The following is a 17,132-nucleotide window of genomic DNA, read 5'->3' on the forward strand; positions in this document are numbered from 1 at the left end:
AAAGGGGCCCAGAGGTTGTTGTTAGATTACGCGAGGCTGATAAAATATTCCCCCTCATTAGAGCAGATCAATCCTAATACTGCTAAGCTGTGACCAGAAGGGTGGGAGGGCATGAATAACACAGCTTTCTACATGAGCACACTCTGAACACACACACGGGATGATGTCAGCTGAATTGAAAAGCACTTACAACAAAATACCCCTGTGGGGATAAACACTTTTGTTTTGTGACCCTATAAAGATGCCAGCATGGCTGGAGGTGTAATGTCCCGTTGCATGTGTGAAAGCACCAGATAAATACTCTAACTGACAAGCATATTCAAAATGAGTATGTGCTTGATAGTTGCTTGCTTGTAATGAGAAGATTGACGCTACAAATTAATATGAAGCCAGGGTTTGTGTGGCTTAGTACACACACTGGCAATAGGGGAAACAGCAGTGAAAATGTAATATCTTACCAAGAGACTGAAGTACCCAGGGTAGGTGATAACTAATAACTATTTGTAGGTTTTTAGTCATTTTTATTATGTTTTTCAGCAACGCACCATGGCACAAAAGCAAAACCCTGTCACTGTCTAACCTGACATTTGAAAGTGTTGATTATCAGCCAATCTTCTGACTAAATATGATTGTGGATGTATATTTTATACTCTATCCAAATCCTCAAAGCTAAATGTTTTGTTTCCGTTACCCGCTGGAAGAATTACTGAGATACTTTCTTTATACTACACTACGCTGTTGCTGTTTTGGGAAATATCCATTGAGTGCGTTGAGTCCTAATGGATCTGCCTTGATAGCTCTTTGTTAGAGGGCTGGGCCAAGTATTGATCAGAAATGTACATAGGTTCACTGAAAGCACTCAGAGTAGTTTACATTAAAAGGTCAGGGGAGAAAAACTGCTTCTGATCAAAAGAAGACGCTGAGGTTTGTTTTATATTTGATTTGATTTGTCTAAAAGACAGAGAGGTTAAAACTGCTGAATAGGATGTTTTCATTAGCAACCTAACTGCAATTTCCACATTATATAAAAGAATAAAACACAAGCAAAAACATTTAAAATATCTTTAATCATTGGATAAGCTTGTATAATTTACATACTGCATAATACAATTCTCCACATTTATGAACATCGTCAGTTATATGTTAAACATTTCCACTTCACAAAGGAAAAAATAACCTTTTTCTCTGACACATTGCATAACAAAATAATAAAAATGCATCCTGCCATGGAAAAAAACAACTCACTCAAGCAAGGTATTGATTGGGCTAATCCAGTGAAGTGCAGTCAGTCTCTCTGGCTTTTATCTTTCAATCGTCTAAGCTTTGTGTTGCCTTGGTAAAGTTTCGCACCCTGCTCAGAGCCCAGTGTGCACTCAGTAGGGTTTATTTCAATTTACTTTCATTTCTTTGACCAGTTTGGGATGTTAACAAAACCCTCACAGGGAAAAATACGATTCAAGGAAAGGAAATGCTTAATGGCTCTCTTTGAGCAGTTGTCAGGTACCAAGAGACCCACGTCAGTCCTAGGATACATTGTGCTTGTGTGTGTTTGTGTATGTATCAGAGGAAGGAAGAAAACAGCAGGAGACCGGGAGTGGAAACTTCCTCTTAGCTGCATGCTGTGTGCGTTGCTGCTTAGCTCACTGTTTAACCCTTTATTCTGCCTCCAGGGAGACACAACAGTCTGTCCTTTAGCTTCTACAACATGGCTAAAACATGCAGTAAAAGGGCTCTTGACAGCATTTTAGGCTAATGGAAAAGCTGGACGAGCTGCGTGCTAATGCAAAACAGAGCAGTAGTGAGTGTGAGAATGAGGGAGCAAAAATGGCTTAATGGAAAGGAATTTACTTTGCCATGTTGTGCTGCATGAAAATGAAAAATGTTCCTTAATTTAGGGAATTCCTGTTATCTCGAGGAATATGTTTACAATCTGAAGCTTTGCATCCTTTTGATTGCTGCCTCTCAATGACAACACAGTTAACCACTCCCTTAAGAAATTATATTTGATTACAATTGAGAAGGTAGTGTTTTTAGCCCCTACTTTTACTTTGCCGGGTACATAAAAATAATATATATTTTCTATATTCCTAACAGTCATTATGTTTTCAACAATACTTATTTTAATTGAAATACTGAGCTTTCAAAGGCCTTTTCCAAGTTGTTTGATTAGAAAAGTATCATAGTATTTAGGTTATCACTGTTATTAAACCATGCTTTAATGGTTAATTTTAAAATGCATCTGATCTTTTTCATTTACCCGGCCATCATTCACACAGTAGTGTTACACAGACACTAGCAGTAAACACTGTTTTATGTCACCACTAGAGGTGAAGCCTGCCCGCTCTCATTGTCATGGCAACCATGTGGATATCCACTCGTCTATGTAATGCCGTTTGTCTTGCTGCCCAGAATAGCTGGAAGGTGCCTGGCACCTAGATCCAAGGCAAACACACCACACACTGGGCATCTGATACATGCTGGACATCATAAAAAGATGTTGGTAAGATTTCAGAGAGTAAGCGTGCTAGGCTGTGTTCCTCCGTAACCTAAGAAATACTGGAAAGCTTTAAATTACATGTATTTGTCGCACATATGCCAGTTAGTAACACTTCCAATTGTAGCCATGCACATAGCAGCTATTATCCCGCTTTCAAAAACAATCATGCCATAAGCGATGTTTCCTGGCACCTAGACTGTAAGCACTATAATCTTTGCCAAAGAGCAAAACATATGCTTATGTTAAACTGGAAAACACATGACATCTTTGGGTTCAGTCAACCATCACAGCGACACACTCCAGCTTGATGTAATGTGTTTTACAGGTTTAATCCCTGTACTGTAATGATTTTTCCCTCCATATGGCAAATTTGGAAAGAAAACCACAAAATAGCAGAGCAGACAGTCTCTTTGGCATGAGGTGTTGCTTTACAGCCAACACATATGTTAAAAAAGGGAAGATGTTTCAAATGACTTCATGTCTGAGGCTGGATGAGATACCATAGTTGAAATACTTATCCAGTTATGAGTAGATGTACTACTTTTGTATTCTAAGACATTCAATAGGAAAGAAAAAATAACTTTGAGGTTGTTCTAAATCATTTAAGAGTTCAAGGTCCATTTGGAGCACAGTTTTTCTTTCCTGTCTCCAGCACTGGCCTGCAGTGGCTGTTTCTGTGGTGCTGGCTTTATGGTGCTGTCTCAAAGCGAGAGGGCATTGTGTGTGCATGATGTGTGTGTTGGCACAGACCAAACGTTTCCATTGAACCAGTGTGGTGTGGAAAGTGGGAAAAGAAAGGCAATATAAAGAGAGGGGAAACACTTCAACGGCTTAAAAAAACAGAGATGCTGAGTTTACCATCTTACTGTAGCTGGACTTTAAGATTTCTTGATGTGAGATCTGGCAGAAAGAGCTTTGATCAGATGGACTGGCTTTTTGTTGAGTCTAAGTCAACATGGTATAACGACTTTGCATGTTGTTTTATTGCAAGCATGAGGAAAAGAGTGAGATAAACAATTGACTAAATCCAGCTCCAAACTAGGCATGACAGGCCTGATTTGTATTCTCCCCATCTTGAAGTGTAATGTCTGTAATCCATTTTAATTCTTGTCACCCTACCCCTGCAGCATTAACCTGACTAACCGCAGACTGATAGGAGATGTTGTAGAACTATGATGAATGAACTAAAAACGTTTGAGACTTTTCTATTCTCAGAGGCCAGCTGTGCTCAGACAGGCAATCTGACTCACGCACACACGCGCACACACACACACACACACACACACACACACACACACACACACACACACACACACACACACACACACACACACACACACACACACACACACACACACACACACACACACACACACACACACACACACACACACACACACACACACACACACACACACACACACACACACACACACACACACACACACACACACACACACACACACACACACACACACACACACACACACAATGAATGATAATATTAGATTTGAGAAGAGGTTGCTTATATAAGCCACTAGAAAGGCTTCAAAAAATATTGCTGTTCTTCTCTGATTGTTTTAGGTCTTCAACACATTTCTCAAGATACAACCAATAAAGCTCTCAGCACAGGGCATGCAATATCCACCGAGCCACTATAACACATTTACCAGTCAACACTCACATGGCGAGAGCACAAAGACTGGTGGTCAAGCCATTTGTACACGCAAGCAAGAGGCAAAAAAAAAAGAAGAATAAAACAAGTATAAAAACTCAGATTATCCTAACAGCAGTGCAGTCATCTCAGGAGGGAAAGGTACAGGCATATGCAGTTAAGGTTAACACCAATCAGGCACAACATCAGCTTAGAAAATGTACACAAGATACCATAGAGGTTCAAATAAAATAAAAAAGATTCAGCCATATTTAATATTTGCCAACAACCAGTCACGACTAGTACCTGATGCACAGAGTAGCTGTATTGCGATTTAAGGAATATACAATATTGCAGATGATTGGATAAGCACTGAAGGTATTTAGCTCCACAAACACATGAATGAGTACATTATTTCTCAATAAGGGAAACGTTCACCAACCTCAGTGCTCTGTATTCTATTTTAATATCTACTTTTGTCAGGCAGCAACACGTTTGGGAAGTAACAAGCTAAAGGATTTTTAAAAGGTTTTAAATATTCAGGTTTGTTAACAATGTATTAAGTACTACTGTCTAAAACCATCAAGTGCTCAGTTATATTATTGCCTAGGACAAAACATTTGTAGCATTAATGGAATTTCTGACTAAAAGAAGAAGAGAACACTTTGGTCTTCTATTTGTTTTCATGCAGTGCAGTTGTCTCTATCAGTGCTTTTGGACTTATAGGCCTATCACTCGACATATAAAGGAGATCCCAGAGCAACATTCTTTGAGGGGGTCTGTGTAAATAAACGGTAGCTTATGGGAATATTATATTTTAATAAAAAGTTTAATTATAATTCAAATCTTCTAATTTACACAGGTATTGTCAAACAGTCTGAATTTATGTTTCACTTCTCAGGCAGATCGTCATACTGTGCTATATAAAATAAAATAAACTGGGGGAAAAATAAATACCCTGAGAAAACTATGACACAGGATTTCAACATTTTCTTTCCTAACTGATGTGAGGCAGCCTTGTTTGGCTATAGTACGTTCAAAATCCTGAAATGTGCATCCAGCATAATACTGACATCAATGTTTCATAGAAAGTTAGTGCAGTCACGGCGGGGGCCCACCAAGACAAAAACTATTATTTGTCTTTCAAACCCTTGTCTGTCAACAAGGAAAACTTTGCTAGGTCCATCGTACATCAGCAGTTCTCTCTTCTTCTGCTTTGCTTCAGTGATCTGGTCTATAAAGTTTCAGATGGGTGTTCAATAGTGGTTTTAGTCCCCTCTTAATATCCCTCTTACAAAAACGTCACATCTTCTTGCGACTGCACCCATCGCCAGTGCGCGTCATACTCTAGATGCATTTTGCCGTTCATTTTGCAAGTATCCAAGTCGATAGTTCCGTTTTTGTAAGGTTTGATATTGGGGCTCTGGTTGGTTCCCAGTTTCTCGTTGAGGCTCGGGCGCATTGGGCGGGTTGGGCTGCCAGTCTGCGTGTTTGGTTTCTCCAAGACGCCATTAGCCTTGATGACTTGTTTCTGTTTATTGGCCTTAGAAACTGGGATTTCTTTAACAGTCTCTGAAGCCTTCGTCCAAACCGGAGCGTCTTGTTTGGCGCCTTCAGGCTTGGCTTGGGAAGAGCTAAATAGAAGAGCTGGTTTCCCATTTCCAACCCCAGTTCCATTTTCATTTACCCCAGTCCGGACTCCCACAGCCCCAGAAGCAGAACCAGGTGCAGTGACCCCGTGGCCTCCCACTGTCCGGCCCCCAGCAGTAGCCTCTGAGACCATTGGGGTGGTGGAGCAGATGACGGATTCCGAGCTGGATGGGCAATACTCGTCCATGTCATCCGCCAGGGTATCCAGGTAGCTGCCGATGGAGATGTTATCCAGCTTGTCGTTGGGGTCCTGCAAGCTGCTCCAGGAGCCTCTCCAGGAGGTGTCGGGGCCCTCACCCAAGCTGTACTGGCTGCTGGTTAGGCTGCTGCAGCGGCTTGTGAGTGTGCTGCGCTCCTCCAACAGCCATTTTACCGCCTCGATGCCTTCATGGACAGCCAGCAACTGCTGCAAGATCTTCACGTCCACCGAACGCAAGTGAGCCTGCCGAGTAAAGGAGATGCGGGTTATTTACAAAGTTTATGACTATTTCTATGGTGTTATCAACACATAAAGTTCATGTTTAAATAGTCTGCAGTTTGCAACAGCAAACACTTTTTTTAATGGGAGCCTAACAAAACAAACCCAGGGAACCACAAGGACTCTGCAGATATTTATTTTAGGCATTCAGCTTTGGCTCCACAGGCGTATACAAACACCATTATAATGCTATTCAACCTTAAGAGGTTACCATAATTGGAAGTCAAGTATAACAGTAGCTGGCAGGTCAAGTATACCCAGCAACCACGACACAAATAAGGTGAGGTGAAGGGAAGAAGCTAAGAGACAGAATTAGAGGGACAAACTGAGGTGATTGAGAGAAGAGGCAGATGAAGCTGTTTAAATGTGTTAGCAGGGAAATTCTACTGAAACTAAGTCCTCAGAAAAGCTGTCGAGTGATGCAAATTACTGTGGGAAGACATTTGAACATAAGAACATTTTTACAAAGATGTTTAAATGCCCTGTAAATGCTGCAGAAATGCTAAAAGCTTTATTTAGTCATGATGTCATCTGGTATTATAAATGAAGTAATGATTAATCAGAATATAATATGAAGTGTGTGTGTGGGAGGTTGAAAAAGCTAAACGATGAAAAAGAGGGAAAAGACGGCTGCGGTCATGGAAAATTCCTGCCCAGAATACATCAGCAGAGGTCTGCGGTGAAGTGCAGGGCCAGGAGGTGATATATGGCACCGACATTCAGAGCTACCCACCCCTCTCTGCAGATTACCAGCTTCCTTCAGACCTTAAGCCTTAGTCTTTCAGTATCTCTGTTTCCTCCATGTTCCAATGTTTCTCCTTGTTATTTTTTTCTGTTGTTTACTGTGACCCAACAGGGTAGGTCACAGCCGTGTCTTTCTCAAGGCTACTGAAGCAGCATTTTTCTGTAGTCACTAAAATGTACATTAATAAACAGCATACACACATTTCTTACATTATGTTTTTTTCTTCTTCTCAGATAATTATTAAGACAATTTTCTTACACCTACAATATGTACATCTTAGATATCTGATATTCCCAGAAGTACCATTTATCATGAATGATAGATGTAAAACTAATCGGTCAAAAAAATGCGTAATTTGTTAGGTTACTAGTACCTTACTCTAAAGTAAATGTAAAGCATTACTGTGGCTGATTCTTATAGTGTGTAATTGTTCTAATCATTTGACATTTCACATCCAAATATGTTGTAAATGTGGTAAAATAATACATATACAGTCAGTGCATGGTCAAAAAACTGCATGTATAGCAGTTTTCCAATGTTAGATGCACGGACCTGAAAGACCTTTGCTCTATGACCTTTAGGAATCTCTCTCTACTTCCTATACAGTAAAGGATCCTTATGACCCTCCAGATTATGTAAATAAAACCGTGGAGAAAAACATATTGATTCTTCTAAGCTGCCAAGCTGTTTATCTCTTGGTCATGCATAATGTCAATAGCAGTTTTTTTGTAATGAGCCTCAAAACAACAACATAAAACCTTTCCCTGTAAATGTGTTTAGGAGCCTGAGACTCCTCCATCTACAATACAAGCTGTTGAAAATGGAAAAAATGTAAATGTTTTGCGTTTTCATTGGAAATATTGGATACATTGACCTCTTCCTGCCTCTATAAATCCGTTAAATTATGCACTCAGAGAAAGATAGCACCTCACTTTTACAGCCCTAAGTTTAGTATGTGAAAGTCGGATCGTGTTATAACCCACTACGTTACCCATGCCATGTAGCCTACATCATAAGCTCAAACACTGTTACTTCATCAGATCGCCTGAAACTTTTTAATTGGATGTTTGTGGGGTTTGTGAGGACATAGACTGACCCTAAACCATAACCACTACATGCCTAACCTTAGCCAAACCTAAGTCAATAAGCTAAAGCAAAAGTTTCAAGAACTTGAACCAAAAACAAAGTGTTGATTCAAAAATACATGAAGAAGTAGTGGGAACCAGCATTCTGTCTTACAATGCGAAAAGAGCCCCAACAAAAACCTCTCTTTTCAGACTACACCTCCAGACCCGTTTATGGAGAGAGTTGAACTTTTAACTTTTTGGTTTTTAGTTTGGATGCACTTACTTATACCAAAGTGTCTGCCAGAGGACTTGAATCCAACAGTGTGAAAAGATGTTTGTCCCAAAATCAATAATTACAGGAACACACACATCATTTTGAACGCATGAAAAAGTCTCGCTGGAACAGGTGAGAAAAAGCAGAATGGAAAGGCATGAGCTATGTGGTCAATGTGGTGCAGGTATGCTGATGCCAAACTCACAATGTAGGCCAGGGGTGTCCAAACTGTTTTCACATAGGGCCACATACAGAAAAATATCTAAAGGTGAGGTATATTGCCTCATAAATTAAGTTAAAAAGTTGGCTAAATCAATCAAATGTAGGTCAATTAAGCTTGATACTTGAATATGCTTAAGTAAAACAACAGCCTACATCACAGCTTTCCATGGGATATCATTTATTTAGTTGGCAGCTCATTCCATAAAACTTGTTATGTAAATAAGTTATTGGGCTTTTTTTCTTATCAACTAATTTATTTGAAAAGTGGGCTTATAAACACATGAATACTACTGTGTAATATATTTTTTCATTTATATTCAAGAAGTACAATACAAGACAAGAGCAAGTTTCATTGGTGCGCCATATTCCATTATACTTTTGAATTTGCTGAGGGCCGGTTCAAAATGGCCCGTGGGCTGTAGTTTTGACATCCCTGCTGTAGGCAAATACAACTGGCAGACACAGCTCTGACAACAGGAAATGAGGGGAAATAAATAAAGAGTCAGATACAAGGGAGGCAAAGACTGAAGATTCCGATAAAGATATCTACATCTGCTTATTCATACCATCAGTCCACATCAACTGTACGTGGAAAACCTAAAAGCACACATTGCAGTGAGGAGTGCCAGATCTGTCTGTGTGTGGCTGTTAAACGGTTGGCGTCCAGGGCAGAGTTAGACATTTGGGGTGGGGTTCAGGTTTGAGGTTTGAGGTTTTTTAAGCTGGCAGAGACTGTGCGCCTAATGAGGGTGGCAGTAAAAGTAGCTCCGTGCCTGTCAGCGCTGAGGTTGCATAATGCTAATGCATGCTCTAGTCCATACTCACTCGGTTGCTGAGCTGTCTGATAAGATAGATAAATTCATGGTTGCTCTCACACGGCAATGTACCATTCATTCTTCTTTAGGCTGAATTTTACAGCAAGACAGTAGAAATGGATATGTATCCTAACATTTAAACATTGTATAAGTCAATTAATTGATCAAAAAATAAAATACAATTAAAGGCTAGTAATCTGCAGATTTTTTGTTTTTAAATAACTGTTTGTTCTATAAAATGTCTCAGATGGTTATAAATCTTGAAATCAATATTGAAAATATGAAGACGAGATTAAAACTGTTTGTTAAATGAAGATATGCAAATATTTCTATGATGTCTATCTTTGTGCCAAGAGTGGAAACTGTTCAAGTTACATGCATGCCAACTGTGTTGTATTGCTTGCTATGCTACTGTTTGAGCAGAAAGGATTTGATGTTTTTATTATTTAAGGATTGATTAGAGCCATTAATTATAGGATGAACTCATTATGGAGATGACCCACCTGAATGAAAAAGGTCAAACTGGAACCAAAACATTTTTATATTACACCATTCATGATGAGAGCAAGAAGAGGTCATGCAGGTCTCCTGCAGCCCTGAGGACTGAAACACACATTAATCATCTGTTCTCATGTTTGTGCCATCATTACACAGCCAAACAGATTTCAGTTTTCCTGCTCAGGCATGAAGCCAAGCATCTCCCGGCTGATCCATAGGATTCTGGAAAGCTCATTTTCTTGCTTTTTATATCTGGTACAGAACTATATGAGTAATGCAAACATTATTCAGCTCAAAATGTTCTCTGTTTAACTCCCCTTTCCTGTAATACTGTTCAAAAGTGCAAGATGAATTGCAGCTTTTTTTCCCAGATGTATATTTGTCAGCATAAATAGTTTTCAAGTAACACATGGCCTGTTAATAACTCCTCATCTTAGATAATTAAAATGATATAATCAAACTATTTTTGTATGTTTGGCAATCCTTTTAATCTATGATTATACGTGTTGGCCTCTTCACAGCGAGTCTTGGAATAGTGCGTGTGTTTCTTGGCATCCTATTTGTAGACATCTAATCTGTTAAAACACCAAAAATGACAACATTTAAAATAAAAACCCAGCTTATAATAAACCCAAATTATTCCTTAAGTTGAATTTGATGTGTTATGTTAGACCAGTTTTTCATCCTTCTGCAAAATGAAGTAGCAATGTGAATCTGATCAGATCATCCTCTCTTTTTACAGTAAAATGTAGATAAAAAATGCATTATCAATTTCAATTCACAAACTTTGAAAACCATGAGTTTCTTAACACAGACGCAGTCATGATACGGCACACTGTGATAACTTATGCACAGCTGAATTGTGATGCATGACGCAGAGTCCCCCATGTGGGCAACAGCCTTCTAATGTCACATAGCTTCCTATAACAGACTGCTGAATCACTGCCAGCAGGCGCAGCACAAACACACACTCGTTCCCTCGTACACCAGCAAAATAAACACTGGTGTCTCTCTCTCTCTCACGTCCCCTGTTGTCACGATGTCGTTTCACCTTCCCAATCAAACTCTGCAGAAATATGGCAACCTTGCAGAGCAGAAGGACGGCCCTGTCTCACCGTAAACCTCCAACTGCTCCATCTGTCTGCATTCACCTTCAAATGATCTGTTAAATATCCACTCGTTTTTTAAATCTTATTTTCTCTCATATGCCTCAATTTCACAGATCAAAGCATTGTTCCAACTATTTTTCTACTTTCAGTGTCATCTTTATGCCATTCGTTTGTTAATAAAACAATGTAGTACTAACCTTTAAAAACACAAAACATAATGTGAACATAGCCCAGCAGCAATCACATTTCCAATAAAACATATTTGGTAAAAGAAATGTCATTTGTCAACAATTTAATTAGACTAAGTCTTTAAGGAGATAGTCAGTTGCCAGATAGAAGACTGAGATTAAACAGACTTTGAGATTTTGATCCTCTAGAGCTCAGCTAGACACTTACAGCTGACTTCGCAAAGTCATTCATCTGCCCAGAGGTGAAAGACAGAGATAGAGAATGACATAGAAAAGCTTCAGAAAGAGACAAGAAGAAATGGACAAAAAAGGAAGAATGTCATACCCCGAGCAATAACAAACTATTCAGCCTGTATGTCTCTCTTTGAGAGCTGAATGACCAGTGATCTTTATACCCTGCCTATTGCTTTTACATTAGGTTTCTTGCTGTCCCCACCACCATGTTGATTAATGAAAATACTGCAACCTATAGTATTTGTGTGTCGTTCCACCACCTGCTCAAGCAAAATGGGTAAAAAACTTTTAGAAAATTGCTACATAAAATAAGATGTACCTTTCTTAATCCCCGTAGGGAAATTCAAGCATTTATGCAGCAACAAAGAAGAGGTTAAACTTCACACAAATTTAAATTTAAAACTAAAAATGGAAAATTCTAAAAAATATATATATTCAGATAAGTAACGGTTTTAAAACAAACTGTTAGAACAGAGAATAATGAGTAGGGCAGGTATACATTTGAAGTCCGTATTGTTAAAAATATACACATTTATGTGTGTGTGTGTGTGTGTGTGTGTGTGTGTGTGTGTGTGTGTGTGTGTGTGTGTGTGTGTGTGTGTGTGTGTGTGTGTGTGTGTGTGTGTACGTGTTCATAGCATTGCTCCTGGTAAAAAACTTAAAAGCCTGACTACCATTTATTAACTAGGGTTGATGGACATGTTTTTGTCGTGTGAAGTTACATAAGATTTAAAGGCAGTGTCTTTCTTTCAGTGTAACATGGAATAGAGACAGTTAACAAGGAACAGAGCGTCATATCATTATTGATGGTGACACATTAACACTTGCCCCCCACAAATACACACAAAGACATTTAAAGTAAAATCCTTGATCTTAGAGCAGGCAGATGCTGCAGTCTGCCATCCCCATGCTGTGCGGTTTCGTATACAGTAAAGTAACAGATGAGTCATGACTCTAAATCTCACACACACACACACACACACACACACACACACACACACACACACACACACACACACACACACACACACACACACACACACACACACACACACACACACACACACACACACACACACACACACACACACACACACACACACACACACACACACACACACACACACACACACACACACACACACAATCAAGAAATGTAGAAATGTACATGTGCTGATGTTTATATTAATAAGGGCCTTATAGCTTAAATGCATACAGTAAGAAAGTGTGGAAAAAACACATGCAGATTAAATATGCAACGCTCATGTGTGTATGCACTTGTGAGCATTTTTTTTTAGCATTACTCTGCAGAGACTGCACACCTTACTAAGCAGATTTCTGATGAAAGTGCAACAATTCTGTTTCTGCTCTCCCATTACAACTCACTACTCTCATAGATGAATGAAGCAACCGCACAAATACACACACACACACACACACACACACACACACACACACACACACACACACACACACACACACACACACACACACACACACACACACACACACACACACACACACACACACACACACACACACACACACACACACACACACACACACACACACACACACACACACACACACACACACACACACACTCTCTCTTCTCTCTCTAAGCTGTTAGTTTCAGGAAGAGGCTCTTTAACACATCTTTCTCAGTCCTCCCTCCTTTGCAGCAGACATAAATAATGGCTAAAATTGTTAAGTCTGGCACTCTGCCCTCAATAGACTCATACAAACTCTCTAGATGAGTTACATTGAAATTGGGAACTGCTGGCTATGGAGTTTGTTACAACAATTTTTTGTTTTTATTATACCTAATTATTGTCACTATTTGCTTTTCAATGAATACTGTAGGTTTTGGAATGTTTGGGACTTAAGATAGTGTCTGGTCGGATTTTGACAAAACTAGGAGGGAGGGTGTCACTAAATGGATCCAAACTAATGCCATGCATCCTATCCTATCCCGACCTACATAAAAGTATTAACAAGAAGATCCTTCCACAATAGAGTCATTTGGGACCTTGAATTTGGTGTCAAAAATAATGTTTTGCAAAAATGTTGATTAAGAAATTGAGAAAAAAGAGAAGATGTGAAAAAGGCGGACATTTTTCTTGACACTGTGGCGCCTGGTCCTGCTTCTTCTGGCAATGAGATGCTACAATACTCAACTAATACACGCACTAATTCACAAGTTGTTTTAGCAAACTGCAAAAATGTTTCCTTTAAAATTTGGTTTCCTATAGTAGGGTTTTAATAAGCTTCAACATATGGTGATGTATTATGCATCCCCATAATAATGAATAAAACACAATTTGATGCACAATGTGACATGCAGTATATTTGCCCGAAATGCCAATGCCTATGATGTGTAAATGAAATTAAAAATGAAATCACAAATGTAAACCAGTTAAATGCAAGGTGTTAGAACAGGGGCCAAATGGTAGCTATTAGCTCACATTCCATAAAGTGCAGCTGATGAAATTAATGGAGAGAGACTATTTCCTGTTTAGGAGTCTCCAGACCTCTAAAGCATCTGGGCATCGTGAGCTGGCATTGCCACAACACTGGTGTGAAATTAGTTTATGCTTCTACCATGCGACAAAAACTGATATTGATGTTTAAATGTTTCCAGTGTGTTTGGAGCATTTCACTCAGAAGACAGCCTGCTTTGTTTGGAAGTTTGGTGGTGGGGCATGTGCTCTGTTTTACAACCACAGGAATGTATGACATACATGATCACAGAACAGTTTAGTGGTGAATTATTGCTGAAAACCTCTACTGTTTAGATGAGAAGGCGTATATGTAAACAAGTGAGGGACATGTTTGTTTAATGGAACAACTTGACCACTGCTAAACAAGATATAACCTACTGTCAAAATAAAGTGCAGGCTAGGCTGTAAAGAACAAAGAGTTTGTTTTTTAAGCTTCTTCATTTAATAATCATTATATATGTCAAAAACAAAATGGGATTTTCAGACAAAAGGATCAATGTACCAATATATCAGACCAAAGCTAAGTTCAAGTATGTATAGAAATTGGTGTTCTAGTTGAGAAAAAGCACAAATCGATATCAATGTATGAATTGTGATTAGAGAGTCAACAATCTGACCAAACACAGACTGTGAGTTCACCATATCTTTGACAGCTTTAGTGGCCAACTACCTTTCTACCAACCACAATCATCTGCAGCTGTTGACATGGTGAGGAGCAGATTAATCACTGAGTATCAAAAGACATCCATTGATAAATGTCACTGATACATTTCATACAGTGACCTCAATATAAATATTCTTAACTGTGATAAAACAAAAATCCTTGACCTCATCATTCAGTGAGTCTCTGTGTACAGCATTGATAGATAACTTGATTTATGGACCACATTGCTGTACTTCGACAAAAACATACTGCAGGGATGTAGCCTACAGTAAGACCAAGAAATCACTCAAGCCGATTTAAGCCATCATGTTGATTGTTGGTGTATATATTAGCTGATAAGTGTCTGATTCTGGTTCTGAGAAAAGTAAATTGCAGTAACCTGCAACAATGGTAAACTGATTTTGAGGTCATTAAGAAACAAATCTCGGTCACAATTCACATCTTTTACAGATATGTGTTAGTCAATTAGGCTAATAAATATGGTATTACTTTGTGATTGTTTTCCATTCATGAATATGCATTCCAGAGTGTTTTCTGTGTGTTGCAAAGGTTTCTCAACCATCCTTCTGGCATGATAAAATGTTCTGCTAATTTGTGTTTATATATTTACAACAACAGAGTCCAGTGGAGCTGGTTCAAATTCATAATCAATATGATATCTCAATATGATGGGGACTTCATTAAATGCCACATCCTAGAAAATAAGAGGCTGGCACACAACACACACACACACACACACACACACACACACACACACACACACACACACACACACACACACACACACACACACACACACACACACACACACACACACACACACACACACACACACACACACAATCGATTAGAGCACTCTCACCATCTCCATCTTCAATTTCCTGATCTTGTCATCCAAACTCTTCCTGCCCGTGTCCTTACTGGTTTCGTGCGCTGGGGCCAGCTTGGTGTCTCCCCGGTTAGAGGACGCCTCCTCCCGCATCCACCTGAGCAAACCCTCGGGAGTCTTCCGGCCGATTTTCACCTCTATGTCTTTCAGATCTGGGACTGTCTCGCTGGCAGTGCCTTCGTCCATCGTGTTCGTTTGTTTTATCAGAAAATATCCACAAGATTACGTCTTTTTCGTTTCTTTGAAATGTTTGCCTGTTAAACTCGGAGAGTCACCTACAATTGGATTGCATGGCATCCTATGCGACTCCAGCTGAGTTACACTGCGCCAGGAGAGAAAAACAACCTGACAGCATCAACACAACATCGTGTGGTTATCCTAGCAGAAAAAGTGCTTAAAGAAATTCTTAATTTAGCGATATTGTATTGAACAAACTGATGAAGCCCACATATTTAAACAAACCGTTCACCAAGTGTAAGCAGAAACACATCAAATGTTCTTTTCTTTTCCGTATGTTGTTAATATGTCCTATATACCTCCACAGTAGGCTGAGTCCAGTGTCCGGTGTGTGAGCGCTGCAGACCGGTTATGTGTCTGGTTGGAGATCACTACGCGGAGCTACATTGCGCAGATTCCACCTGCATGATGACAGCAACCAGCAGCCGCAGAGTGGGAGAGCCCAGACTGTCAAATCAAGTGTGATAATACCATACAGCTTCCTGTAGGACCTTCAAAATAAAACATCCACAAAGAAACACGGACTATCGTAAACTACCAAATATTTCAAAATAATACATATGAAATTTCGTTTGGGGCTTAGCCGGAAATCTCGGCAGTAATTTCAAAATAAAAGCCCCCGCGCTCGGTAAGGTTTTTGGTTATTGTTTGAATAACGCTCGATACGCACCTCTCAAAAAACCTCCTGGATTAGTCGACCCAAGCTCCGAAACTTCCCCACTACACGTAACATCACTAGTAAAATATGGTTTTAATGTGGACTGATTCACCAGGAAAAAAGTTGCTATCTTGGTTGGCTTGTCAGTGTTAGTTGCTCCAGGTGTGTGTCATTAGGAGGGGATTATGTTACAGGCTTTCAGGAACTCTCCAGCATCCTTCTGACAGAAGACTAATACATATTATAGCATGGCAGCAAGGTGTAGTTGGGCAAACATAGCTAATGTTACCTTACCATACAGCCATGGAATTGAGCCATGGAACAGCAAATCTTGGAGAAGAGGAATGCTAACATCAGATTTTACTGTTTAACACAGGTGTGTTAAACAGTAAAATGGTTTAACTTTTTTCTACTAACGCCACTGTTCCATTACTTTCACACTTGCCAACCTGCTCTACACACATTAAACCAACACAGCATCATTTAATCAACACAGATCTGAACAGGTAAACAAATGTTAGGATTAAGCCTGTGATTATGATAGAATACAAATACAAATTACATTCCTTTGGAAAATCTGTTTAGCTTTACAACCATCATTTTCTAATTGAACAGCAAGGACAGGCATGCTTCCACCCAGCAAGCCTCTATCCGGGCAATAATACACCTTATAATTCAATTTCAGCTTTGTTCAATTTCATAGGCTTCCGTTGCAGCTAATATTTGAGGATTTCAGATCAATTTATTAAAAA

At 39.4% G+C, this 17,132-nt stretch overlaps 1 protein-coding gene across 2 annotated transcripts; it reads right to left on the reverse strand.

Annotated features, from left to right (window-relative positions):
• Window positions 1-4,398: 4,398 nt before the first annotated feature.
• lurap1 (leucine rich adaptor protein 1) lies at window positions 4,399-16,456 on the reverse strand. Of its 2 annotated transcripts, XM_063892256.1 has the most exons (4): window positions 16,393-16,456; window positions 16,022-16,213; window positions 15,459-15,807; window positions 4,399-6,243 (listed from the first exon to the last, which is right to left on the reverse strand). In XM_063892256.1, the coding sequence occupies exons 3-4, from the start codon at window positions 15,669-15,671 to the stop codon at window positions 5,443-5,445; spliced, it is 1,014 nt and encodes a 337-aa protein (XP_063748326.1). In that variant the 5' UTR covers window positions 15,672-15,807; window positions 16,022-16,213; window positions 16,393-16,456; the 3' UTR covers window positions 4,399-5,442. The 2 variants fall into 2 exon arrangements, with proteins under 2 accessions (XP_063748326.1, XP_063748325.1); XM_063892255.1 differs by having other exon boundaries at window positions 15,459-16,213.
• Window positions 16,457-17,132: the final 676 nt, after the last annotated feature.

This window comes from Eleginops maclovinus, chromosome 9, assembly GCF_036324505.1.
Source record: "Eleginops maclovinus isolate JMC-PN-2008 ecotype Puerto Natales chromosome 9, JC_Emac_rtc_rv5, whole genome shotgun sequence".
NCBI classification, from domain to species: Eukaryota; Metazoa; Chordata; class Actinopteri; order Perciformes; family Eleginopidae; genus Eleginops; species Eleginops maclovinus.

Bases quoted from the DNA above. Each gene is read 5' to 3' on its own strand.
- lurap1 (XM_063892256.1), bottom strand. From the start codon at position 15,671: ATGGACGAAGGCACTGCCAGCGAGACAGTCCCAGATCTGAAAGACATA. The intron at 6,244-15,458 runs GTGAGAGTGCTC...TTTACTCGGCAG, and splicing joins GGAAATTGAAGATGGAGATG to GCTCACTTGCGTTCGGTGGA.